The sequence below is a fragment of the Staurois parvus genome, unplaced genomic scaffold (assembly GCF_062004578.1).
Source record: "Staurois parvus isolate SC_StPar_1 unplaced genomic scaffold, SC_StPar_1.0 ptg000683l, whole genome shotgun sequence".
Taxonomy (NCBI): domain Eukaryota; kingdom Metazoa; phylum Chordata; class Amphibia; order Anura; family Ranidae; genus Staurois; species Staurois parvus.
The window spans coordinates 173,978-200,829 of NW_028318479.1; the positions used below are offsets into that span (position 1 = coordinate 173,978).

The 26,852-nt window shown below is 43.5% G+C and overlaps 1 protein-coding gene across 6 annotated transcripts in view; it reads left to right on the plus strand.

Moving 5' to 3' along the window:
- CNOT3 (CCR4-NOT transcription complex subunit 3) overlaps window positions 1-26,852 on the plus strand; it is a 520,718-nt gene that overhangs the window by 163,951 nt on the left and 329,915 nt on the right. For 4 of the 6 annotated variants that reach the window (XM_089652480.1, XM_089652479.1, XM_089652482.1 and 1 more), the window contains exons 8-9: window positions 2,451-2,579; window positions 24,311-24,406. In XM_089652480.1, coding sequence (XP_089508606.1) covers window positions 2,451-2,579; window positions 24,311-24,406 — 225 coding nt within the window. The remainder of the gene's footprint in view (window positions 1-2,450; window positions 2,580-24,310; window positions 24,407-26,852) is intronic. The other 2 variants (XM_089652483.1, XM_089652484.1) reach the window with 1 other exon arrangement.

A 26,852-nucleotide genomic window follows, 5' to 3' on the forward strand; every position in this document is an offset into this window, starting at 1 on the left:
GAGTCAGTGGCTTGGATCCAGGTTTCGGTGACCGCTAGGAGGTTGAGGGAGTGGGAGATAAAAAGGTCATGGATGGCGGTGAGCTTGTTGCAAACCGATCGGGTGTTCAGGAGTGCAATCGAGAATGGAGGGGTGTGTGGGGAGGAGGGGGACAGGTATTAGGTTGAGGGGGTTGCAGCAGTTTGTGGGAGTAGGAGGGTGCCTAGTGGGTGAGTGAGGTGGTGAGGGACCAGGGTTCAGGGAGATGTCCCCGGTGGTAAGGAGAAGGGTGAGAAAGGTGGCATGGGAGTGGGATGTGCAAGAGTGTGTGGGTCGGTGGGAGAGTGGAGTATTAGGAGGAGGTGTTGGGAGCCGTAGTGGGGAGATGGAAGTAGTGAGGGTGCGATGTACAGTTGTTTTGGGCGAGTAGGGTGGTAGAGGGAGGAGTATGAGGTGGAGGAGTACGGGTTCCATATTAGGAGGGTGAACGGAGTGCTGGTCAGGTGAGGGAGGTGAAAGGTTTCACCTCAGGGCGTACTGATGCGGAAAGTCTGTTGTGCAGTGGCGGATCCCGTTGAGGTAGCTTCTTGTAGCCGGTATCTTCCTTGCAAGTATGATGTGAGCCATATTTTGTCCTTTCTCCAGTCGGGTCCATACAAGACTGGCCTTAAGTAAGATCAAGGGGTAATTTCAGCCCTGTCAGTTCTTTTTTAAAGGCCAGTTGTCTGTCATTCTTTGGTAATGTGCCTTTGTACAGGGTGTAGCATATATTGTTCCTCCTGGCTAAGTTGCCTTTTGATCCTGTAAGATCTCAATTTGGTGCTGTTGGTTTTACAGAGACTGCTAATTGAGCCGTTTTGGGATCTTAATTTAGTCCTTTTTGACAGGTAAGGTTGTGTTCCTGGTTGATGAGTTCGGCGTGAACAGTCTCACAGCTGGTGGCTCTTTTTTTGCTGGTATCATTCTGGTGTACTGCCTTTTTGTCAAAGTTATTCTTGGCTTTTTATCTCAGCTAAAACAATGTTTTGCCATTTGAAATGCATCTGATGTTGACTGCTGCGATCAGGCATTCAGACTGTTTGTCCTCTTTCAAGGGCCAAAGAAGGGTCATGCATCTACTAATTCTTGACATCGGATTTGTCTGCTTCTCTTTCATGCCTATGGTTTGAAAGGAAAAGGCGCCACTTTTTCTGGTGATGGCTCATTCTTCTAGAAGTATAGGAGCCTCCTGGACTCATCAGGCTTCAGTGGCTTAGGTTTGCAAGGTGGCAGCCTGGTCATCCGTTCATACATTTTTACAAGATTCCACCAGGTGGATGTTAGAGCTGGTGAAGATGATGCCTTTGGCTGCAGTGTTTTGGAAGCTGCTTTTGTAGGTTCTTTTGGCCTGTTGGTGGATGCCATGTTTCCCTCCCCTGAAGGGCATTGCTTTAGGATATTCCTGTAAGTAAAGTATAATAGAGTTGCTCTGTGTCCAATGGGGGACTCGTCCAGGGGCTACCTGGAAGATTCTTAGGGCTGATTTGTTTAATGGGACCTTGCCTGATGTCCCTTTTACAGCTTGGGGATGGCTGTGGTGTTTGCTTTTAAGTCCCAGGGAGAACCAGACCAGGGATTATCGCCTCCACTCTGCTAGAACCTTACTGTAGAGGAGTTTGGGCACCTGATTCTTGGCAAGGAGGAAGCTGGAGCTGGGCATTCTGTAGAAGGTGCATCAGCAGTACCTGTTTTGGTGCCATTATGCCTCGTGGAGCAGATGCTGCATGGGGTCGCCATCTAACTTTACTCCTGGGAGCAGTGCTTGGCTAGCTGTGGTTCGCTGTTGAAGCACATCACGGAACACAGAGATCCCTCTCTTTCCTCCCATCCCCTGTGTTGCTTGCTACAAAACTGAGCTACTTCCTTGATGGGAAGGGGTTATATAGGAGAGGACTTCCTGCCTTTTTTGCCAGTGTCCAATGGCCTGTAGTTGGCTCATAACCCTGAATGGATTTTACAGGTAAGCCAAAAATCTAGTTTGGTTATGACATTCCCAACATTAGTTGTTTTGTAAGAGACACATGCTTGTTAGTTTACTGGTTGCAAATGACTAGAGATGTTATAGCTTACACAACACAATTGAGAACTTACTTTCATGCTTAACCCTTTTACAAAAGCAGTATGCGTATGGCAGGATGGATAGGCCTTGTAGCTCTGCTGCTGCATATATTCGTGACTGTCTTGTTTTGGGGCGTAGTCTGTTGGCGTTTCCGGAACTGACAGAGCTGTCACTGACAGCTCGGTCAACTTTCTATGATCAGGAGTTGGTAGGATGGGCTCCTGATGAAATCAATCACAGTGCTGCGTGATCAGGAGCCCTACATGCCAGCCTCTGACATCCATGGCCAACTTTAAAGCACTGGCTCCATATGATGTAAAGGGGTTGGTTGTATGTGAATTTAACTGAAAGTAATCCATCTTTATGTTAACAGCAAATGGAAAGGTTTAAGGTAGTAGAACGTGAAACAAAGACAAAAGCGTACTCTAAGGAAGGTCTTGGTTTGGCTCAGAAGGTGGACCCAGCTCAGAAGGAAAAAGAAGAAATTGGGCAGTGGCTAACGGTAAGATTTATAATTAACATGGCAGTTGTGTTTACAGAACAGATCTTTCATGTCCTTTGTGATTATAATGGATTGCAGAACAACCATTTTTATTCCTGTGTTCCTTGAGAGACCACTGGGTATCTTCTCTGCCACTATAGCAGGTTGGCCACTTCAGATCAGAATCAGAAGGCTTATCTCCTCCTTGTTTGCAATACCATTCTGCACAGCCAGCCAGCTTGTCTTCATTTACCTAAGGAGGCAGGGCATCTGCCCCAATGTTGCTTCTGGTTCAAGATAAGATTTCAGGCAGTAGATAAGATTTCAGGCATTTACTGACACATCTCCCCAGATTTCTAGACCTTCAAGATTCACTGCGTGTTAAGTTTCGTAAAATGTCCACCAAACGTTAGCAATTCACTGTAGCCTCTTCTTTTTTTTTTTTCTCTCTATGGGATAAAGACCCCTACACCGCTTCTACTTGTAGGTTGGTAATCCTCTGTAGGAGGTCTGGAAAAGTAAAAACGTCAGATGTTCACCAGAAAAAAAGCATGAGGAAAGTCAGGAAAGCCCTTAGTGTCGAAAAAAATGCAATATTTTTAGAAATGCGATAATTTAACAAAGTTGAAAAGCACTCAAACTTGCAAGTAACCGACATTTTATGCTAAACACAGCCTTCTAGTTTGGCATGCAGACAATATCCCTGTCTCTGTGCAGCAAATGGACAGTTTCACTCTATGCCTCTGGGCTACTCAACACTAAGTCCTCAGGAGAGCTGTTAGGGTGGTGGGTTGAACTCAGGTGGAGAGAAAAATAAAGTATCAGGTCATTCTAATTTAGACTAAAAGTCTTTCCTGGAATGGGGCTTCCAGGAAAAACGTTTGGTCTAAATCAGAATGACATCGTGTCAGGAAAGCTATTACGAGAGCACATGCGTACCTTGGACCTGAGTAGTACCTTAAAGCAAAGCTAAACCATATTTGAACACTACAAACTGAAAACACACTTTCATTCATTTTTAATATTCAAAACAAACTCACCCATCTAGTTTCACTCATCCTCTGTTAAGCATCGAAAACGTGCCAACTCGCATTTTTCTCTTCATTTTGAGGAGCCGTGTGCTTTTCTAACACGGATTAGCAGGTACATATTACCCTATTATGTGGTAAAATAAAAACTAATGAGGTTACATGAAGTAAAAAAATAACCAGATATGTCAAGCCTTAACTTTTACCTTTTTAAAAAAAAAAAAAAACATTCAGTTTAAAATAGAAATGCAAGTCAAAAACATTTGAGTATAGGTATAAAAAGATTATATTCAGGCTTTCATAAATGGATTTGTGTTGATTCTTTTTTAATTCTCTGTACTAATTTTGGTAAACTTAAACAAAACATATTGAAGGTAAAAAAAGCATTATAAATACTTTTTTTTTTTTCTCCTGTAAGTGAACACATAACTTCTGTTCTCCACTTCATCAGTTGCGTAGAGGTCTGCACTGTAGCAAAACACTGAGAAAGCAGTACACTGATCTTCCCAGTGAAGAGCTGTGCAAGGAGGAAGTCCAACCATTAGAGGACATGTAGGCTGTTCTAGCAGAGCCAGAAAACTGACCACACTGGATGGATGTCCTGTAATGCCTAGTGCGATCCGGTTCAGATAGGAAAGCAGGTGGACTGACAGGACCACCAGGTATTTTGCACAAAAGGAAGCAATGCAAAGAAAACAGGATATTTTTTTAGCACAAGTACATTGTAAAACAGACAAATATCAGGAATATAAAAAGTTGGGGTAACATAGTCTTTAAAATTTGCATCTGCCTGTCAAACAAGGACACATTTTGGTTGTCTAAATTGTCCATAGGTGATACTTTAATGGCCTTTCAGGTTATCAGTTTAGAGTTAACCATGAATGATGGCCCTAAAATTATTACTCGCACTTGAACAATCGTGGCAATACTTTATATGTGTGACACAACTGCCATATTTGTATGTAGGTGCATTCTCATGTTGTTGTTGCTAGAGATATAGATATATTATATAGTGTGTGTGTGTATGTATGTATATATAATTTTTTTGGCATGTAATATTTTTTTTTAACACTTAACTTTATTGCTATCACATAGGGGTGGATATCCACCTACGGGATCGCATAGTAGACATTACAGGTTCTTTTCAAGGCGACATAATGTGTCTCTTAGACCCCTAATAATACCTGTAGACCCCAAAGAAGCTGATCAAGCACGGATCATGCTTGATCAGCTTCATCTTCGGCCACAATACCCAGGGACTGACCATTCTGAACCTGAAAGTGACATGGCACACATCACTTTCTTGTTCATTCATTGGAGCAGAGATCAACAAATGAATGTTTACACTCCCCATGATGGTACCGGGCCGCAGGTGGGACAGCAGAGCCCCAGGATACATTGTGGAGGCGGTTGGGTGTGGAAAAAGGGGAGGAGGGGTTGTATTGAGTACCAGTAAATGAGCAACATTGTCACCCTTGGCTGCTCTCATTTAGAATACAAATTACTCTCTCCTCATCTCTGTAACATGGGGAGTGGTGTTCTGTAGTTCACATTGGATAGCTGGGAATGCTGATATCGTTGTTTGATATTTAAATTCAGTATACAAAAGGTTAAAAGGAATTTTCTTACGTTCTTATACAGCTCTTCTGTTTCTGCATTGTGTCCCACTCCTGTAGAATGCACTACAAACCCAATGGTGAAGAATCAGAACACAGCGCTGCTTATTGGCAGTCCTAACTGGTATAACCCACCTCTGCTGTAGACTAGCCAGTTATTTCTGCTGGAGTAAGGACCTATTTCCCTTCTGGGATCTGTGGTTCCATAGCTCATTTCCTTTTTTTTTTTCCCTGGTATTTCTTTTCTGCTGAGATTTTCAAGTGGCAACAGGTTGGATAATCTGGAGCCAGTGGTCACTCTAGTCTGGCCAATGAGCTCACACAGACCTTTAGCTAAGCATTTGGAGTCCCTGGGACAGGAGGGTGCACTTTCTGAGACATGGTCGGCACAGCAGCATCCACAGCTGGCTCACTGACCACATCCACAGGCGGCATCCCTGTTGGCACCCACAGCACTCCCCTGGTGGTCGGGTTGTGGTGAGTCCCTCTCTGCTGTAGTCGGCCTGTGGGAAGATGCATTTTTTTTCCCCCTTTCCGCCTTGATGTCCTAATTTTTTGGTGATGCCTTTCCTGAGTGGATGGGCCATATGGAGTTTTAGGTGCATGCATCCTCTCCTGTTCCCTTTATGCGCATGCATCCCCTCCTAATTCATTTATTAAGACGGCGGGGTCCTCTGTCCCCTACACATGCTGTCGGCAGTTCTGGAGTCAATTCCCTGGGTGAAGGCAGTGTTCGGGAGCAAGGCGGGCAGGAAGCATTCCTCCCCCTGGCTGTCACTTGCGTTTTTGGACATTTCTGAGCCTGAGTTTGTCTCTGCTGCTGTAAGCTGTACATTTTCTGCAGGCCCTAAAGATATCTCCCTGATTCCTCGGACAGCTAGGTCGAGTCCTGTACCACTGTAATTGCACAGTAGACAGCTCTGGTGACTCACTTCAGTGTGAGAAATGCTTAAAATGTAAGACTTTGCTGTAGAAGCTGATGTTGCGCATCTGCTTTTTGGTGTGCAGAAGCTGGCTTGGTCTGTTAAGGTTTTTCCTTACCCCACACACTTTGGAACCACAAAAGAACGCTTTAAAAATACCCAATCTTTTTAAATCAACTTCTCAAAGTACTTTTGTGGCACATTACGCCCTTCTGAGAGAGGCTCTTCTGAAGAAATGCACCTCGCCTCCTGTGCTTGCTCTGTTTTTACCATTGCGGGGTCAGTGTTGTGGCCTGTGTTGGTCACGGCCTTGGTGTCCAAAAATAGATAATATGGGCACACTGACAAGAATGACCTGTCACAAAAGTCCGCTAGAGAGTTTTAATAGTGTCTGATATGTAATGGTGTGGGAATGGGGACAACCAGGCACATGGGCAGCTCTCTGAAGAGTTGAAGCTCAACTCTGTAACTGTAGACTTTATTAAAAGGGTAAGGTTAAAAATACTCACAAACAATAGTAGATAACAGGCTCATCAGTGTCATAGAAACTGCTCTGTGTGTCATCCCAGGCTATGCTTTATTCCAGATCCTCCATGCTGACCCATAGCTAGGGGAAGATGTCACTGACAAAATGGTGCCCAGCTTTTGGAGCTAGCGCGGAACACCTTATATACCACTGCTGGTCGCACAATTTAATGCCACTTGTAATTAGAGCCCTTATAAGAAATTCAGGTGCTTCCTTCCCACTCTTTTATCACAAGGATTCATTTAGTACAGTCTACACCTTGATTACTTGAATGCTTTTCTGAACACGCCTTTCCTGTCTTCCACAACTCAAAACAGCAGGGAAATATTTGCAGCATACAGTATATTCTCCTTATAAAGAAGAATAAGCCACTGTGATGCACTTCTTTAAATTACAAGAGGTGGCAAACTCTCAAAATGGCTCTATTGAACGTGTATTACCTCTGCACTGCAATGAACATTAATGTTGTATGTACTGGTTTATTGTAAAACCTTCAGTAAATGTGTTCTGGAAAAAGTATGGTCAGTCCATACAGACAAGCATGCCGGTGTACCTGATGCTGCCTCACCATTATCTTAGGTCCCCACTAACAAGGGGATGCTTGGTTTACCAGTCCATATGTGGAGAAAGAATCCATGCACTTCATATAGAAATACCCAGCTAGGCTCCTCCATTGCAAAGCCGCACTCCACTGCCATTAGCGGTACACTGCCTGCATGTCTCCTGGACTGCAGGAGGCAGAGCACATGTGACTTCTGATGTCAGAGCCCCATGATGCCAACGCGTTTGGCCACTCAGGCATACACTGTCTTTGTTAGGACGTAAGGCTGCAGAGAAACAGTTCCTTTGTTAACCACTTCCAGACCGGACACTTTTACCCCCTTCCTGACCAGGGCAATTTTCAGCTTTTAGCGCTATCACACTTTGAATGACAATTGCATGGTCATGCAACACTGTACCCAAATGAATTTTTTACCATTTTTTTGAGACAGATAAAGCTTTATTTTGGTGGTATTTATTCACCACTGGGATTTGTATTTTTTTTGCTATGTAAATGAAATGTCCAAACATTTTTTAAAAAAGTGTTTTTTAAATATAATTTTGCAAATAAATAATATTTCATCATAAATCTTAGCCAAAATTTATTCCGTTTTTATCTTTTTAGTAAAAAAAAAATCCAAATTAGTTTATAACCAAAAATTATTTTTAAACATTTTTTTTTTTACATTTTTGTTTTATTTTTTTTATATATTTTTTTTTTTTTTTTTACATACTGTCACCCTAGCACAGGGGTGGGCAAACTTTTTGACTTGAGGGTCGCAATGGGTTCATATATTGGACCCGGGGGCCGGACCAAGAATAGATGAATGATGTGTATGTGTCATCCATAGTAAGTATAGTAATATTCCCCCATAGTAAGCATAGTAATTCATCCCCCATAGTAATTCATCCCCCATAGTAATTCATCTCCCATATAGTAATTCATCCCCCATAGTAATTCATTCCCCATATTAATTCATCCCCCATATTAAGTCCCCCGTGTCAATTCACTTACCTTTGCTCCGCACGTTCCTCTCGCCGTGTTCCTGCGCCGTTCCGGTCTTCAGGGCAGACTGTGAGAGGAGCCTAGCTCCCCTCCCCTCACGTTCCTCACGCTGCCCCGCCTACACACATTCTGACAGCCGATGTTTGCCACGCTACGCGGGCCGGATTAAAAGGTCCGCCGGGCCGTATACGGCCCGCGGGCTGTAGTTTGCCCATTGCTGCCGTAGCAGTACAGTGTCACCATGGTGACACTGTACTACTTGTGGGGGGTGATGAAGATTTTTTTTTTATTTTTTTACACTGATTGCTTTTACACCCATATAGGATGTTAAAGCAATCATTTCTCTTTCTCTCTGTCTGCATTCTTGCACTCATTGAGAAGTACTGAGTGAGCTGTGATTGGTCACAGCTTGTCACATGGTACAAGGCTTTTGTGAATAGCCTTGTACCATGTGACCTCTGTGATCATTCACAGATTTCACACATAGTAAGCAATGATGTCACAAGTGATATCATTGCTTACTACTTTGCATGTGATCACTGATTGGCCAATCAGTGATCACATGATCGGGACCTCGTACAGAGGTCCCGTCCGACCATCGGTGTTTCACTGTGTCCGGAGGGAGCGCGCACAAGCAGGGTGTAGGGAGGCCGTTTATAAACGGGCACCTGACCCTGCAGTGCCACTGTCCGGCCGTTTATATGCAACGGCCGGTCGGGAAGTGGTTAAATGAGTTGGGTGTAGACGCTTTCCAGTGTAGTTTTACCCTACCCCTTCACTTGGAATTTATCCATGCAGCTGGCTTTGTGTATTGCGAGTATGTTCTTTCTCTCTGTAATTAACCATTTCTGGTTAACGGGGTCCAGGTAATTCTTTTAAGCTACTTTATCCTTTCTGTCAAAGGAAATGCCTTCTTCCACATTAAGAGATGTATGGAATTGTGTATATATATATTTTTTTAAATCATACTTACCTAGGTGGATGCAGCGTCGGTTCGATGCTGCATCTGTCACTCGCCAGCTCTGAGGGTGAGAACTTGGCAATCACATGACCGCTGATCACTGAGTTCTCACCTCCGCTGTGAGCAGAGAGTGGTGTCAGTCAGTCAGTGCTATCTGCTCTGCATCGCTCTTCTCTGTTGCCTGTGCGAGGTCAGTTTTTACCCTCCCCTATGGACTGCTCATGAACATGCAAATCCGTGCATAATTTCTTAGACATGCATTTCTTTTGACTTTTTTTTATGCTGTTCTGTCTCTGTAGTACAATACACCTACCATTCAATTTTTAGACTGGTCATTCCTTTGTGAGTGGGCAAACACTGAAACTCGGCAGGGGATCAAATACTTATTTCCTTCACTGTATACTGGACTTATTTTTTCTTAGTTTTTACTATTAATGGTGGTGATCAGTGACTTATAGCGGGACTGCGGCGGGCATTCTGACACTGGGGGGAACTGACTTGGTGTCACTGACATCCCCAGTGACACCAATACAGTGGTCAGAGCTAATAAAAAGCACAGACACTGTACTAATGGCACTGGGCAGGAAGGGGTTAACATGTGGGGCAATCAAAGGATTAACTGTGTGCTGCTTTACTGTGTGCTTCACTGTAAGCACACTGCTATGCACAGCCATGCAAAGCAGTGTTAAGGAGCTGACAGGGGAGAGAACAGTTTTGTTTACTAACAGTTCTCCCCCCTCGGCGATCCTCACAATCACCGGGCGCCAACGAGTAATCACCGGCTGGGACCCGGTGATTGACAGCCGTGGCCATGAATGGCGGCATGGGTAGGGCGTGCGCGTGCCCCCTACCCGGAAATGCAAAATCACATATATATACGTGATTTTGCGCACAGCTGCCGCCCTGTAGCGGCGGTAAAGAGGTTAAAACCCAAAACTAAGGGTTATTGTTTACTCTAAAACACATAAAACATACCTGAAATTGACAGGTACCTGCTACCACTTCCGCTGCGATCGCCTAGGGAATCGGAAGTTGTCTTCCTACCCTCCCTCCCCGTAGTCTTCTGGAACACGCGACAGGTCCCCAAAGACTACGGGGGCCATTCAGGTAGCGCAGCGCTACTCGCACATGCCCAGTGGGCACCCGGCTGTGAAGCTACAAGCTGTCACAGCCGGGTGCCCACACTAAAGATGCCGGCACCTGGAACACCAGACTGCTGGTGAAACAAGCTGCGAAGAGGACACCGAGGAAAAGGCTGTTCTTTAAGCCCGGGTTCACATACATGCGGTTTGGTACATCGCGTGTGATTCGCACAGGAACTAAACCGCATTCCTGTGCAAATCACATGCGAATTGTGTGCATTGCAATTGGAGCCATATATTTTGTATCGCTCTAATCTCACCGCACCCGCACCAAAAATTATAGCGCCAAGTTCGCACATCACTGAGCAAAGTCGCAAAATTATTTTCAGTGTCTGATGACTAATTTCCCCATGAATCATCACTCAATTCTGCAAGTGGTTCTGATTTACTATCGCTGTTCTCTAGCTGGTCTAAAACCGCTTTTGACCTAAAGGGACGCTTTTTGGAAACCATGGACGTTTCTCAGTTTCCATGCAGAAAGAACCGTAAAATTGCAGGCAGGGCACAGGACAAAGCACTAGGGACAAAATGTATGTGAAATGGTTTGATACTGTAATGGAATACTATGTGATTTTAGTGTGTCACTTTTTGTCATTTTCAAATTTGCCGCCGTTCCGTCCCCCGTACATCCCGACGCTCGCAGGGGACAGAACCCAGATGACAGGCGCCGGCATCTGCCGGATTGCATTGCCGGGGACACTGCAGGAGGGACATCGCGGGACAAGGTAAGTGATCGAGGGATCGTGGAGCAGCGCCGCCTGGTAAGCCCGAGTGTACCTCGGGGTTACCGCTTGTGGTACTGAAACTTTACCCCGAGCTACACTCGGGAATACCGCCAGGGAGAGACTCCACTCTCTCCTGGCTCTCCTCCTATCTATCCCAACGCTCCTTTAGTGTTACCTATAATGCTGCCACCACCCCTTCTCTTCTCCATCTACACCTCCACCCTTGGCCAACTCATACATTCTCACAGCTTCAACTACCATCTCTATGCCGATGACAAGCAAATCTATTTCTCTACCCCTCGCCTCACCCCTTCAGTCTCAGCCCGAATCACTAGCCTACTGAACGACATATCGGATTGGATGTCACTCCACTTCCTCAAATTAAACCTGTCCAAAGCTGAGCTCCTAGTTCCCCCCCGACTTCTCCATCACGACCAACAATGCCACCATCAGTCCCACCCCGCAAGCCAGAGTACTAGGTGTCATCCTAGACTCCAGTCTGTCTTTCCAGCCCCAGGTCCAATCGCTGACAAACTCATGTAGACTCTACCTCCGCAACATCTCCAAAATACGTCCGTTCCTAACCCCGGAAACTACTAAGCAACTCATTCACTCCCTTATATCACGACTTGACTACCGTAACTCCCTCCTCACCGGCTTACCTCACCACAGGCTATCCCCGCTTCAGTCTATCCTGAATACTGCGGCCAGACTCATCCACCTTACTAACCGCTCTGTATCTGCCACCCCCCTCTGCCAATACCTCCACTGGCTTCCGATTGCCCAATGGATAAAATTCAAAATGCTAACACTGACGTACAAAGCTGTTCATAACACTGCCCCAAACTACATCACCGACCTGATATCCAAATATCACCCAAAACGTACTCTCCGCTCCTCACAAGACCTCCTACTCTCTAGTTCCCTGGTCTCCTCCCATGCCCGTCTCCAGGATTTCTCCAGGGCTTCCCCCATACTCTGGAACTCCCTACCGCAATCCATCAGACTATCACCTACTCTCCTCTCCTTTTAGGTGCTCCCTGAAAACCCATCTCTTCAGGGAAGCCTACCCCGCCCTCAGCTAATTGCCGATCTCCTCCACTCTTCCTACCACTCCATCCCCGACAGCTGTTTCCTCCTGTACCACTATCTCCTCCCTCCTAGATTGTAAGCTCCAAGGAGCAGGGCCCTCAAACCCCTCGTGTATTGAATTGTATTATTACTGTACTGTCTCGTGTACTGTCTCACATTGTAATGTACAGCGCTGAGCAAACTGTTGGCGCTATATAAATACTGTATAATAAAAAAAATATAAACTGCTAAATACCTTTTCTCATCAGCAGTATATAGCAGTCTTGTGACTTCTATCAGTGTCCAGCAGAGCACTGGTTAAAGCTTGTAGGAGGAGTTTTCATTTTTCTCTAGGAGGATGCAGAACCCCTGACCTGTCTGGACAGTCCTGATTGGTCCTGTGCTGATCACATGCACTCTCCCAAGAAAAAAAAACCTCTCTAGCAATACACACCAAATTGACCATGTGCAAAGTAACTCCACACGATATGTCTTATCAGGGGATAAAAGGGGGACATTGGAAGAAGGGGGGGATCAGAGAAGTCAGGATCAAACAGCGTTTTTACACAATGCAGGGGTTGCACAGGGAGTATAACAAGCATGCTTTACTGCATATACAGACTGATTTTACTGGTGTGGGTTTAGTAACACTTAAGAGGACACAAAGAGAATAACCATATCCACTAGTGTTGTATGTACTGATTAAGATTGTCCAGGCCTTCTGGGATGAATATGTTTCCTTATACGATGTGTAAAAAAAAAATACGAACCAATCATTTTAACCCAAGCAGTTCTTTAGGGATTATTTGACAGAGATTAATTTCCCGAGTTAGCCCTGGATGGGATGCCATTAAAGTTCATATGCATGTAAAGGCAGGTGTCCCAATACTTTTGCCAATGTAGTGTACAGTGCATCCTGAAAGTATTCATAGTGCTTAACTTTTGCAACATTTTGTTGTGTTACAGCCTTATTCCGAAATGGATTAAATTCATTTTTTTCCTCAACATTCTACAAACAATACCCCATAATGACAACGCGAAAGAGGTTCATTTTGCAATCTTTGCAATTTATTAAAAATAAAAAAACCACATGTACATAAGTATTCACAGCCTTTGTTCAATACTTTGTTGAAGCACCTGTAGCACCAATTACAGCCTCAAGTCGGTTTGAGCATGATGCTACAAGCTTGGCTCACCTATTTTTGGGCATTTTCTCCCATTCTTCTTTGCAGTACCTCTCTTTGCAGTACCTCTCAAGCTCCATCAGGTTGGATGGGTAGCGCCGGTGCACAGCCATTTTCAGATCGCTCCAGAGATGTTCAACTGGGTTTAAATTCTGAGCTCTGGCTGTGCCACTCCAGGACATTCATAGAGTTGGCCCATAGCAACTTCTTTTGTTATGTGGGCTGTGTGCTTAGGGTCGTTGTCCTGTTGAAAGATGAACCATCGCCCCAGTCTAAGGTCCAGAGCGTTCTGGAACAGGTTTTCATCAAGGATGTCTCTGTACATTGCTGCATTCATCTTTCCTTCAATCCTGACTAGTCTCCCAGTTCCTGCCATTTAAAAACATCCCCACAGCATGATGCTGCCACCACCATGCTTCACTGTAGGGATGGTATTGGCCAGGTGGTGAGCGGTGCCTGGTTTCCTTCAGACATGAAGCTTGGCATTCAGGCCAAATAGTTCAATCTTTGTTTCATCAGACCAGAGAGTTTTGTTTCTCATGGTCTGGCATTCCCTCAGGTGCCTCTTGGCAAACTCCGGGTGGGCTGCCATTTGCCTTTTACTGAGGAGTGGCTTCCGTCTGGCCAGTCTACCATACAGGCCTGATTGGTGGAGTGCTGCAGAGATGGTTGTTCTTCTGGAAGGTTCTCCTCTCTCCACAGAGAAAGGCTGGAGCTCTTTCAGAGTGACCATCGGGTGCTTAGTTACTTCCCTGGCTAAGGCCCTTCTCCCTCGATCGCTCATTTTGACCGTGCAGCCCGCTCTAGGTAGTTTCCTGGTGGTTCCAAACTTCTTCATTTATGCATGATGGAGTCCACTGTGCTCATTGGGACCTTTAATGCTGCAGAAATTTTTTTGTACCCTTCCCCAGATCTGTGCCTTGATACAATCCTGTCTCGGAGGTCTGTGGACAATTCCTCGGACTTCATGGCTTGGTTTGTGCTCTGACATGCACTGTTAACTGTGGGACCTTATATAGACAGGTTTATGCCTTTCCTAATCATGTCTAATCAACTGAATTTCCCACAGATTGACTCCAATCAAGTTGTGAAAACATCTCAAGGATGATCAATGGGAACAGGATGCACCAGAGCTCAATTTTGAGTGTCATGGCAAAGGCTGTGAATACTTCAAAACAAACTTCTTTCACGTTGTCATTATGGGGTATTGTTTGTAGAATGTTGAGGAAAAACATGTTACAGCCTTATTCCAAAATGGATTAAATTCATAACAAAATGTGGCAAAAGTTAAGCTCTGTAAATACTTCCTGGATGCAGTGTGTGTGTGTGTGTGTGTGTGTGTGTGTGTGTGTGTGTGTGTGTGTGTGTGTGTGTGTGTGTGTGTATATATAGATGTGTATAGATGTGTATAGATGTATATATATATGTGTATAGATGTATATATATGTGTATAGATGTATATATATATGTGTATAGATGTGTATATATATATGTGTATAGATGTGTATATATATATGTGTATAGATATATATATATATATATATATATATATATATAGAGAGAGAGAGAGAGAGAGAGAGAGAGAGAGAGAGAGTGAGTGTTTGGCTCCTTTTTAAATCCTAATGATGACAGAAATCACCCAAATGGCCATGATCAAAAGTTTACATACCCTGGAATGTTTGGCTTTGGTACAGACACACAAGGTGACACACACGGGTTAAAATGCCAATTAGAATTTAATGTCCCTTTTTAACCACTAGCCTACAGGGCACTTATACCCCCTTCTTGCCCAGGCCAGTTTTCAGCTTTCAGCGCTGTCGCACTTTGAATGACAATTGCGCGGTCATGCAACACTGTACCCATATGACATTTTTATAATTTTTTTGAGACAGAGCTTTCTTTTGGTGGTATTTAATCACCTCTGGTTTTTTTATTTTTTGCTAAACAGACCAAAAACTGAAAATTTTGAAGAAAAAAAAAGTTTTTTTCTTAGTTTTTGTTATAAAATTTTGTAAATAAGTGATTTTTCTCCTTCACTGATGTGTGCAATGAGGCTGCAGTAATGGGCACTGATAGGTGTCATTGATGGGCACTGATGAGGAGGCACTAGTAGGTGGCACTGATGGGCATTGACAGGCATCACTGATGGGAACTGAGAGGTAGCACTCATATATGGCACTGATAGGTGGCATTGTTAGGCGGTACTGATGGGCCAATTGATAGGTGGCACTGATGCACACTGATAGGCAGCACAGACTGGCACTGATAGGTTGCACTGACTGGCACTGATAGGCAGCACTGAAAGGCAACTCAGATGGGCACTGATATGTGGCATTGATGGGCACTGGCAGGTGGCATTGATGGGCACTGACAGGTGGCACTTCTGGGACCACACTGATCATCAGTGCCCTGATGATCAGTGCACATGTCCCACCCGAGGAATGCTTATTACCGGCTCTCCTCTCCTCTAGAGCTGTCAGCGTGACAGCTCATGAGGAGAGAAATGCTGATAACCAGCATTTCCCTGTTTACATGTGATCAGCTGTGATTGGACACAGCTGATCACATGACCGAGCCGACATCTTCAGCTCTTTCCGTGGATCGGTGATCCGCTGTGTTCGAGATACAGCGCGCCACCGATCGCCGCGCTGCACGCCCCTGGAGCTGCGCTTGCTAGGTTAGAGTGGGACGATGTCATATGACGTCCTCCCAGAACGAGAGAACTGCCTTGCGCCCGTCATTACACTATATGGCGGGTGGGAGGCGGTTAAATTGAAATTAGTGTCAATGTATAAATAGTCAATGAGTTTGTTAGCTCTTACGTGCAAGCACTGACTAGGCTAGATACTGAGCCATGGGGATCATAAAAGAACTGTCAAAAGTCCTGTGTAACAAGGCAATAGAACTTTTTAAAGATGAAAAAGGATAAAAAAAGATGTCCAAAGCCTTGAATATGCCAGTCATCACTCCCACTAGGGTCGTAGGTTGATAATTTTCATCTAACAATGGGGATATATATATATATCCTGTTCCAAATTATTATGCAAATGATATTTTTCTCATTAAACTAAATTATTGATGTAAATAACAGCATAATTCTCATGCTATCAACTATTAAGAGTACAATTCAAATTTTATTTAACAAACCTTCGAATGATGACAGTATTATTTTTAAACATAAAAAACTTACAATGCACTGTTCCAAATTATTATGCATAATAAGTTTGAAAACACTTTTTAGGTTGTAAAGAACTGAAAATTGTCATTTGTTGTGTTTGCAGCATATTTACTGAAATCAAAAGCTATTTCAATCAAACTTTTAACAATATTTTAACTTTTTAAACATTTTAACAGGTCACGTTACATTTTAACATAGGGCCCCTTATTTGATAGCAGCTTCACAAGTCTTGCATCCATTGAATTTGTGAGTTTTTGGACAGTTTCTGCTTGAATTTGTTTGCAAGATGTCAGAATAACCTCCCAGAGCTGCTGTTTGGATGTAAACTGCCTCCCTCCGTCATAGATCTTTTGCTTGAGGATGCTCCAAAGGTTCTCAATAGGATGGAGGGCACACCATGACTTTCTCTCCTTTTATTCCCATAGCAGCCATTGATGCAGAGGTATTCTTTGCAGCATGAGATGGTGCATCGTCATGCATGAAGATTATTTTTTTACTTGAAAGCATAATTCTTCCTCCTGTACCAGGGAATAAAGTGGTCAGTCATAAACTCCACATACTTTGCAGAGGTCATCTTTACACCTTCGGGGACCCTAAAGGGGCCGACCAGCTCTGTTCCCATGATTCCGGCCCAAAACATGACTCCACCACCTCCTTGCTGACGTCGCAGCCTTGTTGGAACAGGGTTGCCGACCACCAACCATCCACTACTCCATCCATCTGGACCATCCAGGGTTGCACGACACTCATCAGTGAACAGGACTGTTTGAAAATTAGTCTTCATGTATTTTTCTGCCCAATGCAGCCATTTCTGCTACTGAGTATTGGTTAGTGGTGGCCGAATAGGTTTATGCACAGTTGCAAGACTCTGGAGGACTCTACACCTTGATGTCTGTGGGACTCCAGAGGCACCAGCAGCTTCAAATATCTGTTTGCTGCTATGTAATGGTATTTTAGCAGCTGCTCTCCTGATCCGATGCATGGATCTGGCAGAAATCTTCCTCAATGTGCCTTTATCTGTACGAACCCGTCTATGCTCTGAATCAGCCACAAATCTCTTAATAGTGCGATGATCACACTTAGGTTTTCGTGAAATATCTAATGTTTTCATACCTTATCCAAGGCATTGAACTATTTCACTCTTTTTGGCAGCAGAGAGATCCTTTTTCTTCCCCATATTGCTTGAAAATGGTGCTCTGCTTAATAATGTGGAACACCCTCCTTTAGTATTTTTTCCTTAAATTGGGCTCACCTGCCAATCTAATTATCACAGGTGTCCGAGATTGTTTTCAGTGATCAAAAAAGTCCTGAGACACAATGCCATCCATGAGTTAAACTGAAAAACAAAATATTTAATCTTTGTGACACTTAAATAGAATTTGCATAATAATTTGGAACAGGGTGTGTGTGTGAATATATATATAGAGAGAGAGAGAGAGAATTTGCACAATAATGATGTATGATTGTATCTGTAAATGTATATAGTAAACTTAACTTAGAAAAATCAATAAGATATATTAAAAAAAAAAAAAAAAAAAGAACCCGCTGGCACAGCTTGTGTAAACACAACCCAGACACCTCAGCCCACAGGGTTAGTGCAACTACAAACGAGAGGACTATTTATCTTAATATCTCATTAACACACTGGGTGGACTTTTGGAAATAGAATATTGCTCTACACCAGTGGTCTCCAAACTGCGGCCCCAGGGCCGGATGTGACCCTTTGCTTGCTTTTAACCAGGCCTGAGGGGCTTTCTTAGCTAAGCACGTACCCCTGCCTGCATACCTGAGCTAAGGGCAGATGGTATTCAGGGAGTAAATGCTACATCATCGCTACTGCCTGAAATGCTAGGAGGTGTTTTTCAAGGCAATTTCTCAGCAAAATATAGCATGGAGACATGGATGAGTGGATTTGCTTTGAGTATTAAAAATTAATTTAATAGCGTTTTTGGTTTGTGGTGCTCAGATGCAGTGTTGTTCCACTTTGTTCATGTAATTTTATGAACACATTTCTGGGATATTAATGTTTCTTGATTGAGCATTTTTTTTTTTTGACAGGGTTGCATGCTCACTCCTGAGTCGCTGCTCTTTGTGTTCACAAGACACATAGAGCCTCGGCATCCCCCCGCATTCCTTGTCTCTCCTCATTGGCTCACTGGCTGTGATTGACATCCGCTGCCTTCTCAGCCAGTGAGAGAGAGTCCCCATACAGCTGAGGCCATCGTGAACATCGCTGGATCGAAGGAGGTTCAGGTAAGGACTGTTAGAGGGGCTGGGGGGGTCACTGCACACAGGTTTTTTACCTTCATGCATAGAATGCATAAATATAAAATACTTGAGCATTGTCAGCCACTTTAAGTACGTCAGCTACTCTAAGGGGCTTTGCATGTATTGATTTATTCATTTTATTATTTTTGTGTTGGCATTTAGTCACCATGCTAAAGCACAGAAGGGTTTAGTATTAATGAAAGAAAATTAATTTTTGTACTGTGTATAAATTCCTTTAAGTAGTTCACTCCTACTCAGGTCCCACTTAGGTTACTTTTTTATAGCTGTCATACAATGTGTTGATTTCATTGTGTTTTATAGTTTTTATGGTCATCTGAGTTTACTTTTTGACTGCCAGCTACGCTTGAGACAGGCTTGCTATTCAGGTGGGTATAGTCCACAAAGAGGTGCTAAGTCGCCAGTTTTTTTTTTTTTTTTTCTTTTTTGTGTTGAACCTTTTAGTGGCAGAGCATATACCCAGTGATCTGCTATACCCTCTGGTAAACTGCAAAAGAAGAGTCAGTGTAAAAATCCCTTTTTCGTGCGCTCATTGATGGACACAGCCTTTCTTCTTATTCTTGACTAATAGGTTTTTATAGTGACACCTACAGGAGTAGCACACTAGGCAGAAAATAACTCTGCACCTTATGGGCAGTCTGCTCTTATAGAAAAAAAAACAAAAAAAAAAAAACACCCTCTCTGCTGTAGGCAAACCAGTTATTCTGCCTAGTGTTCAGGATTAAGACCTGGTTCCCTTTTGGCACCTGTGGTTCCTCAAGCCTTTTTGTTGTTTCTTCCTTTTTTTCTGCAGATATCCCGTCAACAGCCATGCTGGGTGAGGGGTTGGGCTGGATAATCTAGAGCTGGAGGTCACCCCAGTGCTGCAAATGGGCGCATGCAGACATTAAGCTATGTGCTGGGTTGGCTTTGACAGCCCCATCTTGGACCTGGCTTGCGAGTTAAAAGTCTCGCACGGGGACACATATGACTGGGTATCAGAGTCAATGTAACAGTGATGCTTTGGCTGACACCACCACCCTCCCCGTCCACTTCAGTGGAGAGGAGGATGTCATGGGAAACTTACCTGCATGCTTGGTCCTGGGGAACACTTTGGTGGTGGAAAGAGATCCTGGTGTTCAAGTGGTACCCAGGGGTACCTTTTCTGTCTGCTACGGTTGACCTGGTGGCATTGTCTTCACCCAGGCAGGCGCTGCCACACTTGGGACCCCAAGAATAAATTCTTGGGGTCCCAAGTGTGGCGGCGCCTGCCTGGGTCTGACCATGCAGTCTTAGGAGCACACTCCGGTTCCCCTTCTGGAGATGGACTGTCCCTCGGGTCCTTCTATCCCTAAAGACGCTCTTGTCATTCTTCTAGAAGTCATTGGTCTCCTGGGTGGAGACAGTGTTCAAGTGCAAGGCGAGCTTGGGTTGGGCTCTTCCGCTGCAGGCTCCTCGTCTGTAGTTCCCAATGATGTATCCCCTGAGACCTTGGATGGTTAGGATAAGGCCTCTGTAGCTGCACAGGCGAAGACATTGGTCACTACTCTAATTATTTCTGTGCGAGAGACACTGAAAATTGAGGACTCCCTTGGGGTGGCTGCCGTGATCCTTGTCCCCTTTGGTATGTAGAAGACGGTGAGTTCCGTTTAAAAGTTTTTCCTTACCCTGTGTATTTTGACAAATTTGTTTACGTAGATTAGGAACGCCCAAAGACCATGTCTAGGCTAAACAAAGCCACTGGTGATTCCAGTGGATGGATTCTCCTTTTTAAACTCTGCAGACCATAGGGCATAATCAGTCTCATGGTTCATGTCGGGGCTTGAAGTACAAATGGCCATGATGTTCCTGTCCTTCCAGGGTGAATGTCTTTTTTGGGGCTACCTTGTATGACATTATCAATAAACTTACTGGTGGCAAAAGTACCTTCCTCCCTCAGGTCTACATGAGCAATGAACCACGTTGGAAGTCTCGGCTACCCTTCATGACTCCTAAGGATTTTTTGTCCCTCTATCTCCTCAGACAAGGGCTCCAAACCTTTCAAGGTCCTCACAGGTGTTGCCAAGAGTTCCTTGCCCCATAAGCCTTCCAAGTCCGCAGATAAGTTACCACAGTATGCAGGTTTGCCCCCATCCATCTCTGGGGTGGGGGGGGGTCACCTTCACTGGTTTTTGGGCCTGTGGACCTTCCTCATTTCCAACAGTTGGGTCTGCAATCTGCTTGTGTTCATTTACAAGATAGAATTTCATTCCCTTCCATCAGAGAAATTCTTTCCCTCCAATCTTCATCTCCCACCCTTGCTTCTTCAAGCACTGTATGGGGTGGTGCAGCATCTGTTTCATCAGGGAGTGATTGTCCCGGTGCCTGAACTGTATCATTTCCAGGGGTTTTACTCCAACCTTTTCATGATCCCCAAGAAGGATGGGTTTCCTCCGATCTTGGACCTCAAGGCTTTGAATTCCTTTTTGTGTTGGTGGAAAAGTTCAAGATGGAATCTATTTTTTCAGTGGTGGCCTCCCTTCATCAGGGAATTTTGGTATCCGTAGACATCAAGGACGCGTACCTACAAAACTCCATTCTTGCACTATGTTCCTGGCAGCTTTGCCTACGTTGGTAAATGTCTCTTTGGGATGACCTCCTGTCCCAGGTTCCAATCTACCGCCCTGCTTTACCGTCTGTCTTTGATGTCCTACCTCTCGGAAGATACATCATGGCACCTGGAAGGCGTATATCGTTTAGTATGAGGTTCTTGGGGTTTCTTTTTGTTCCCTCTCAGTGGCTCAGGTGTTGGCCTTTCTTAAATGGGGCGTTCACCAAAACCTTGCATTGAGTACCATTAAGGGTCAAGTTTTTTTGCCCTTGCTGTCTTTTTCCAGCTGTCTTTGGCCCATGCACTTTCTTATCTCAAATGGGTTTTGCAGTGGGACTTGAATGTGATTCTCTCAGCTTTCCAGAAACCTCCATTTGAGAGCTTTAGGGATCCCTTGCGTAATCTATTTTAGAAAGTGTCCTAACTGGTCGCTGTAATGATTATGCAATATAGAGACATGAAAGCTGTACACGACAGCCATCCTGTTAAGGTCTCAGCCATTTTGTTTTTTTCTGAACAATCATCTTTCACCCCTCCTCCCTCCTCTTGAAATGGAATTTGTGGCTGTTCGTTGTAACCAACTTAAAAAAAAAAGCCTCTTATCTTAAATAAAACACAAATAGAGGACAGTTCCAGAGCTGTAAACCACTAATTAGTCTTGGCAGGATGTTTATTTTGCTAAGACACTTTCCTCTGCCCTATTGTAAAACAATAACTCAGTCAGCCATCATACATGACCTGTTAGGCTATTAGAGCTTAGGAATGCAGAGAGTGCCATAAAACGTCTATTCCACATGTAACCATTTCACATACAGTTCACAGCATCCAACAGGAACTGGGCACATTAATATTAGGTATATATTTGAATAGGGCATTTTATGCTGAGCCAAACAAGGTCCTACATGACTATGTTATTACATAGGGAAGGGAAGAAAGCAGTCCCTTCCCTCCTGGGTGACAAAGGTACGCTGTTTTTGGTATCCCTGGTTTTGAAATATAATTCTGAATATTAATCTGCCAGTTGCTAGAATACCACCTGCACATACTGGAAGTTATTAATATTAGTATGAAATTGTAGTTGGTACTTGGTCATAAACGTTTTGACCTTCTAGAACCCATCCCCTAAACCGGGTGATTGGTCAGTTGTTCTCAGGCGGCACTCGTTTTAATATCATTGAAAAGGATTGACAGGCCTGGTGAAGGGAGCTCTCGTTTAACATCAATCAAGAAACATCTAAGGGACTTGAGAGCCAAGGCAACATTTTTGCTCGGACAATTGGTTTCTGCTAAAAGCAAGGACATTGCAAGTATTCTGCCTTCTTAACTCCTTTCTTTTATTTCTCTGTTGCATTCTTGTTCTCTTTATGTCTTTGTAACATCTATTTCTGTAAATATTTAATTGCACCAATTTGACCTTTTTAGTAATAAACCCTATTCTAATAAGTGTTGAAACTGTCTCTAATGCTTTTAATGCAGACTAAAAAATCCCTGTCTCGAAGAGTGCTACTGTATATAATAATCCTCTGAATATACCGGTCTGTGGTGACAGTGTCTGTTGCAGATGCTTAATCATAGTGTTATTGCTAGGATTTGTGAGTTTCCTCCTTCTCTGTAAAAAGGAAGTGGTGGCAGTGTGAAGGGTTTATTGCAGAATTAACCTGACCCAGCAACTATTGCTTTCAGGCTGCTGGCACATAGATTGTGGTCCCGCGAGCTGGAAAATTGTTTTGCAGGGTGCAGTTGAGAGTGGCATTGTTATGCAAGTGACTGCACGGTGTGAGATTGGCTGGTCCTTTGCAAGAGTTGGTGAGAAGGGCAGGGATCAGGCGCCCTGATCCATCACAGTCGCCACCTCTTCTGTGTGGTGGGTGTAGGAGCTGGCGGTCCTATAAGCTACCCGAACTCATTTTACACAAGAATAAAGTGATACTTCATCTGTTCCCTTCTTTTCTTCCTAAAGTGGCATCAGCTTTTTACCTGAATTAGGACATTGCCCTCCCTTCCTTGTACTTTTGGCCATTGCATCTTAAGGAATTGGCTTTGCATTTGTTCGGATATGGCGGGATGACGGTCTTCCCGAGATCTAGCCCTCTTAGTTCTCACGGACGGTCCGAGAAAAGTCAGGGCGGCCTCTTCTGCCAGTGTTTACCATTAGATTCTGCAGATGATTGTTCAGGCATATGCTAGTAAGGGGTGGGTGTCTCCCTTCCCTGTTTACGGTGCATCTTACTAGGGTGATTAGTGCTTCCTAGGCCTTCCAGCATCAGGTGCCTGTCTCAGGTTTGAAAGGCAATGATCTGGTTGTCTGTGCACACTTTTAATAAATTCTACAAGGTTGATGTGTTGGCATCTTCGGATTCTAGTTTTGGCTGAAAAGTTTTGCACACCTGCTGTTAAAGGTTCCTGTGGGCCCCTCCAGGGTTGTTTTAGGTGCTGATAGGTATGTTTTACCTGGTTGCTCATTTTTGTTTGGTTTGCCTACCCCTCGTTGTGACACAAATTTTGGACATCCTTATTAGTCAACAATAAAACGACAGCTGTGTCAGTCAATATAAGTTGGAGAAAATGGGATTTTTTGTTACTCACTGTAAAATCCCTTTCTTGGGGTTTGATGAACACAGTACCCACCCCTCTATTGGAGATTTTACTTCTAACACTGCTTTGTGACTAACTGGCTTATCTGTAGCAGAGATGGTGTTTATACCAGAGGGGACTGCCCATAAGAGGGACAGAGTTCTTTCCTGCCTAGTGTCTTGCACCTGTAGGTGGCGCTATAAAGCCCCATTAGTCAGGAATAAGAAGAGAAACTGTGTCATTCAGGGATTTTACAGTAATAAAAAAAAAAATCCAGTTTTTTTTATTCCCAAGGACTAAAATCCTTCATCTAGGAGTATATAAACACTCAGACTGTGGAAGGTATGTTAAACGGTATGTGAAGTGCTGTGATGTAGATCTTAAGACATAAATATAAAGGATACTTTTTATTTTTTTGTACAGAGCACAATTGACACATTGAATATGGGTGTCGATCAGTTTGAAAGTGAAGTGGAATCTTTGTCTGTACAAACACGGAAAAAGAAAGGCGACAAAGATGTGAGTCTACATTTGGAATTAACAATGTGTGATGCATTCAATAGTGAATTATATGTAAATAATTTTGTATTTGTGAATACCCAGATTTAAATATAGGGCAATTGCATGTGTGTGTATACATACTTATTTGCACCCTTGGATATTTTAATATTTTATTGTCCTAGAACATTGAATCAGTTGATTTTATTTTTATTTTTTGACACTGATTAAGACTTTAGAACAGTGGTGGTCAACATGAAAATTACAGGCACAACACCTCCAGAGGGCCACACAATATTCAGAAAATTTTGATCCTTTTCTAGTTTTTTACCAATGCACATAGAGGAGAAAATCAAAGCTTCTTATTTGTTTTCAGCTGCAGTAAAACTAACTCCTGGCATTGGTGTCAGTGAATGCAGTAAGTACACCTGCATTGATGTAATTCACTGTGTTTATCAACTCAAGCATAAGTATTCATGGACAACAGTAATAATCCCCAGCATTGGTGTCGGTGACCACAGTAATAATCCCTAGCATTGGTGTCAGTGACCGATTTGATTTTCTTTTACTAATTAATGTGGTTGATGTTAGCGCCTTATAAACTTATGTAGCATAAGCTACATACAGTTTACCGCTGTGGGAGTGTAACACTGTACGTGGACTTCCCATCTGCTATCAGAACTGCAGAGTGCCTCTCAGCCATTCATAGGAATGCTTGTATTTTTATCAGTGAATTCAAGTCTTCCTCTGAATTAGCTGAGGTGGAGATTGTGATGTAATATGCCGCCTCTTCACATTGGCCAGTCAAAGGAATCATTGTATTTATTCATAAAAATATAAAACTTCCTCTGGCTTAGAAGCACTCAGCCTGACTCTGGCAGCACATGGGAGGTCCCTATATTAATGTCAGATGCTATGTAACTGATGCTACATTCAATTTATACAGCACTGAGGCCACCCCCCCCCCTCCTCACACCACACACACACACACACACAGACACACATGACACACACACACACACACACACACACGACACACACACACAAAAAGGTGGTCCATGGCAATGTTAGTTAACCCCTTCCACCTACAATGGTTAGTGGCAGTGCTGCCAACCTTCCACATTGGTAACTTGGGTTGCTTACCTGATCGCCTGCTCCCTCTCCGTAATGGCATTGGGCCGAAGCTGTACTTATGTTGTTTAGCAGAGATCATTCTTCCTGACATTCATTTTAGTGCTGAGTGCAAGATTGCAGGAAGCTTCCTGGTGCCTCTCTGCAAGTTACTCAAAAGGTGGCAGACCTAGCCCAGGATTTGGTGAGCTGCCCAACGATAGCCAGCAGTCTATTTGTTGGACACCAGGGCTCTAGAAATACTCTTCCATGTAAAACTGAAAACACAAAATACTGGGAAGTTATCCCTTTCTAGTCAGTATTTAGCAGATATACCCTTAACAATTACATCCTTGAGTCTGTGTGGATAGAAATGGACAGAAAATGCAAGGTTGATAGAGAACTACCCAGACTCTTTGGCCATTCCGGAACACATGAATATTGTTCCAAGCTGTACTTGTGTATTTTTGTACTTTTAATAAAAATAAAAATCAGTTATGCACTATTCCAACTAAAATAATGTAAAATGGTCATGAAAATGCATACAAAAAAAAGCAAATGTACTGAAACTTTTAAGTGAAGAAATAGATCACAAATAAATATACATACAAACACACCCAACTGTAAAGTGCATGTAGAACACTGTGCAAGCAAATACAATATAATATAAAGGCCACAAATATCCCAATGTACTTGGGGGGAAAAAGTTACATTCAAAGAACAGACTTTGTGGTGAAATCACACCACCACTGTGAATCTGAGGCTGCCTTTTCTGGCACTTTTTGTTTACATTTTTAAAATCCGAAATTTGTGCTAGAAAATGTTTTAGAACCCCCAAACAATTTTTTTTTCAAAGCCGAGAATAAATTGGTGGTATTTGCATTTATTTTTACGTCACACAGTGGTTTTTCAAACACAATTTTTGGGAAAAAACACTTTATGAATTTTATTGCAAAAAAAAATACATTATCCAATTTTTGGAACACACACACACACACACACACACACACACACACACACACACACGTGTCAAACTGGCGTCCCTGCAGCTGTTGCAAACTACAAGTCCCATCGTGTGTCTGCCTTTGGGAGTCATGCTTGTGAGTGTCTGCCTTGTGGGACTTGTAGTTTGGCAACAGCTGGAGGGCCGCCATATTGACACCCCTGCATTAGTGAAAGGTGAAATGCCTGTATTACAGTCTCCCTCAGATGGAAGCCCTTGACATTCCACAAGGAACCCCATCTTTCCTGTTCTGATGCAGGCAGCAGTACAACCTGACAATTTCTGAGTTTCTTCAACACTTAAAGGACTCCCAAATACAATTGATTTTACAAAAACTTAATTTTTTAAATTGTA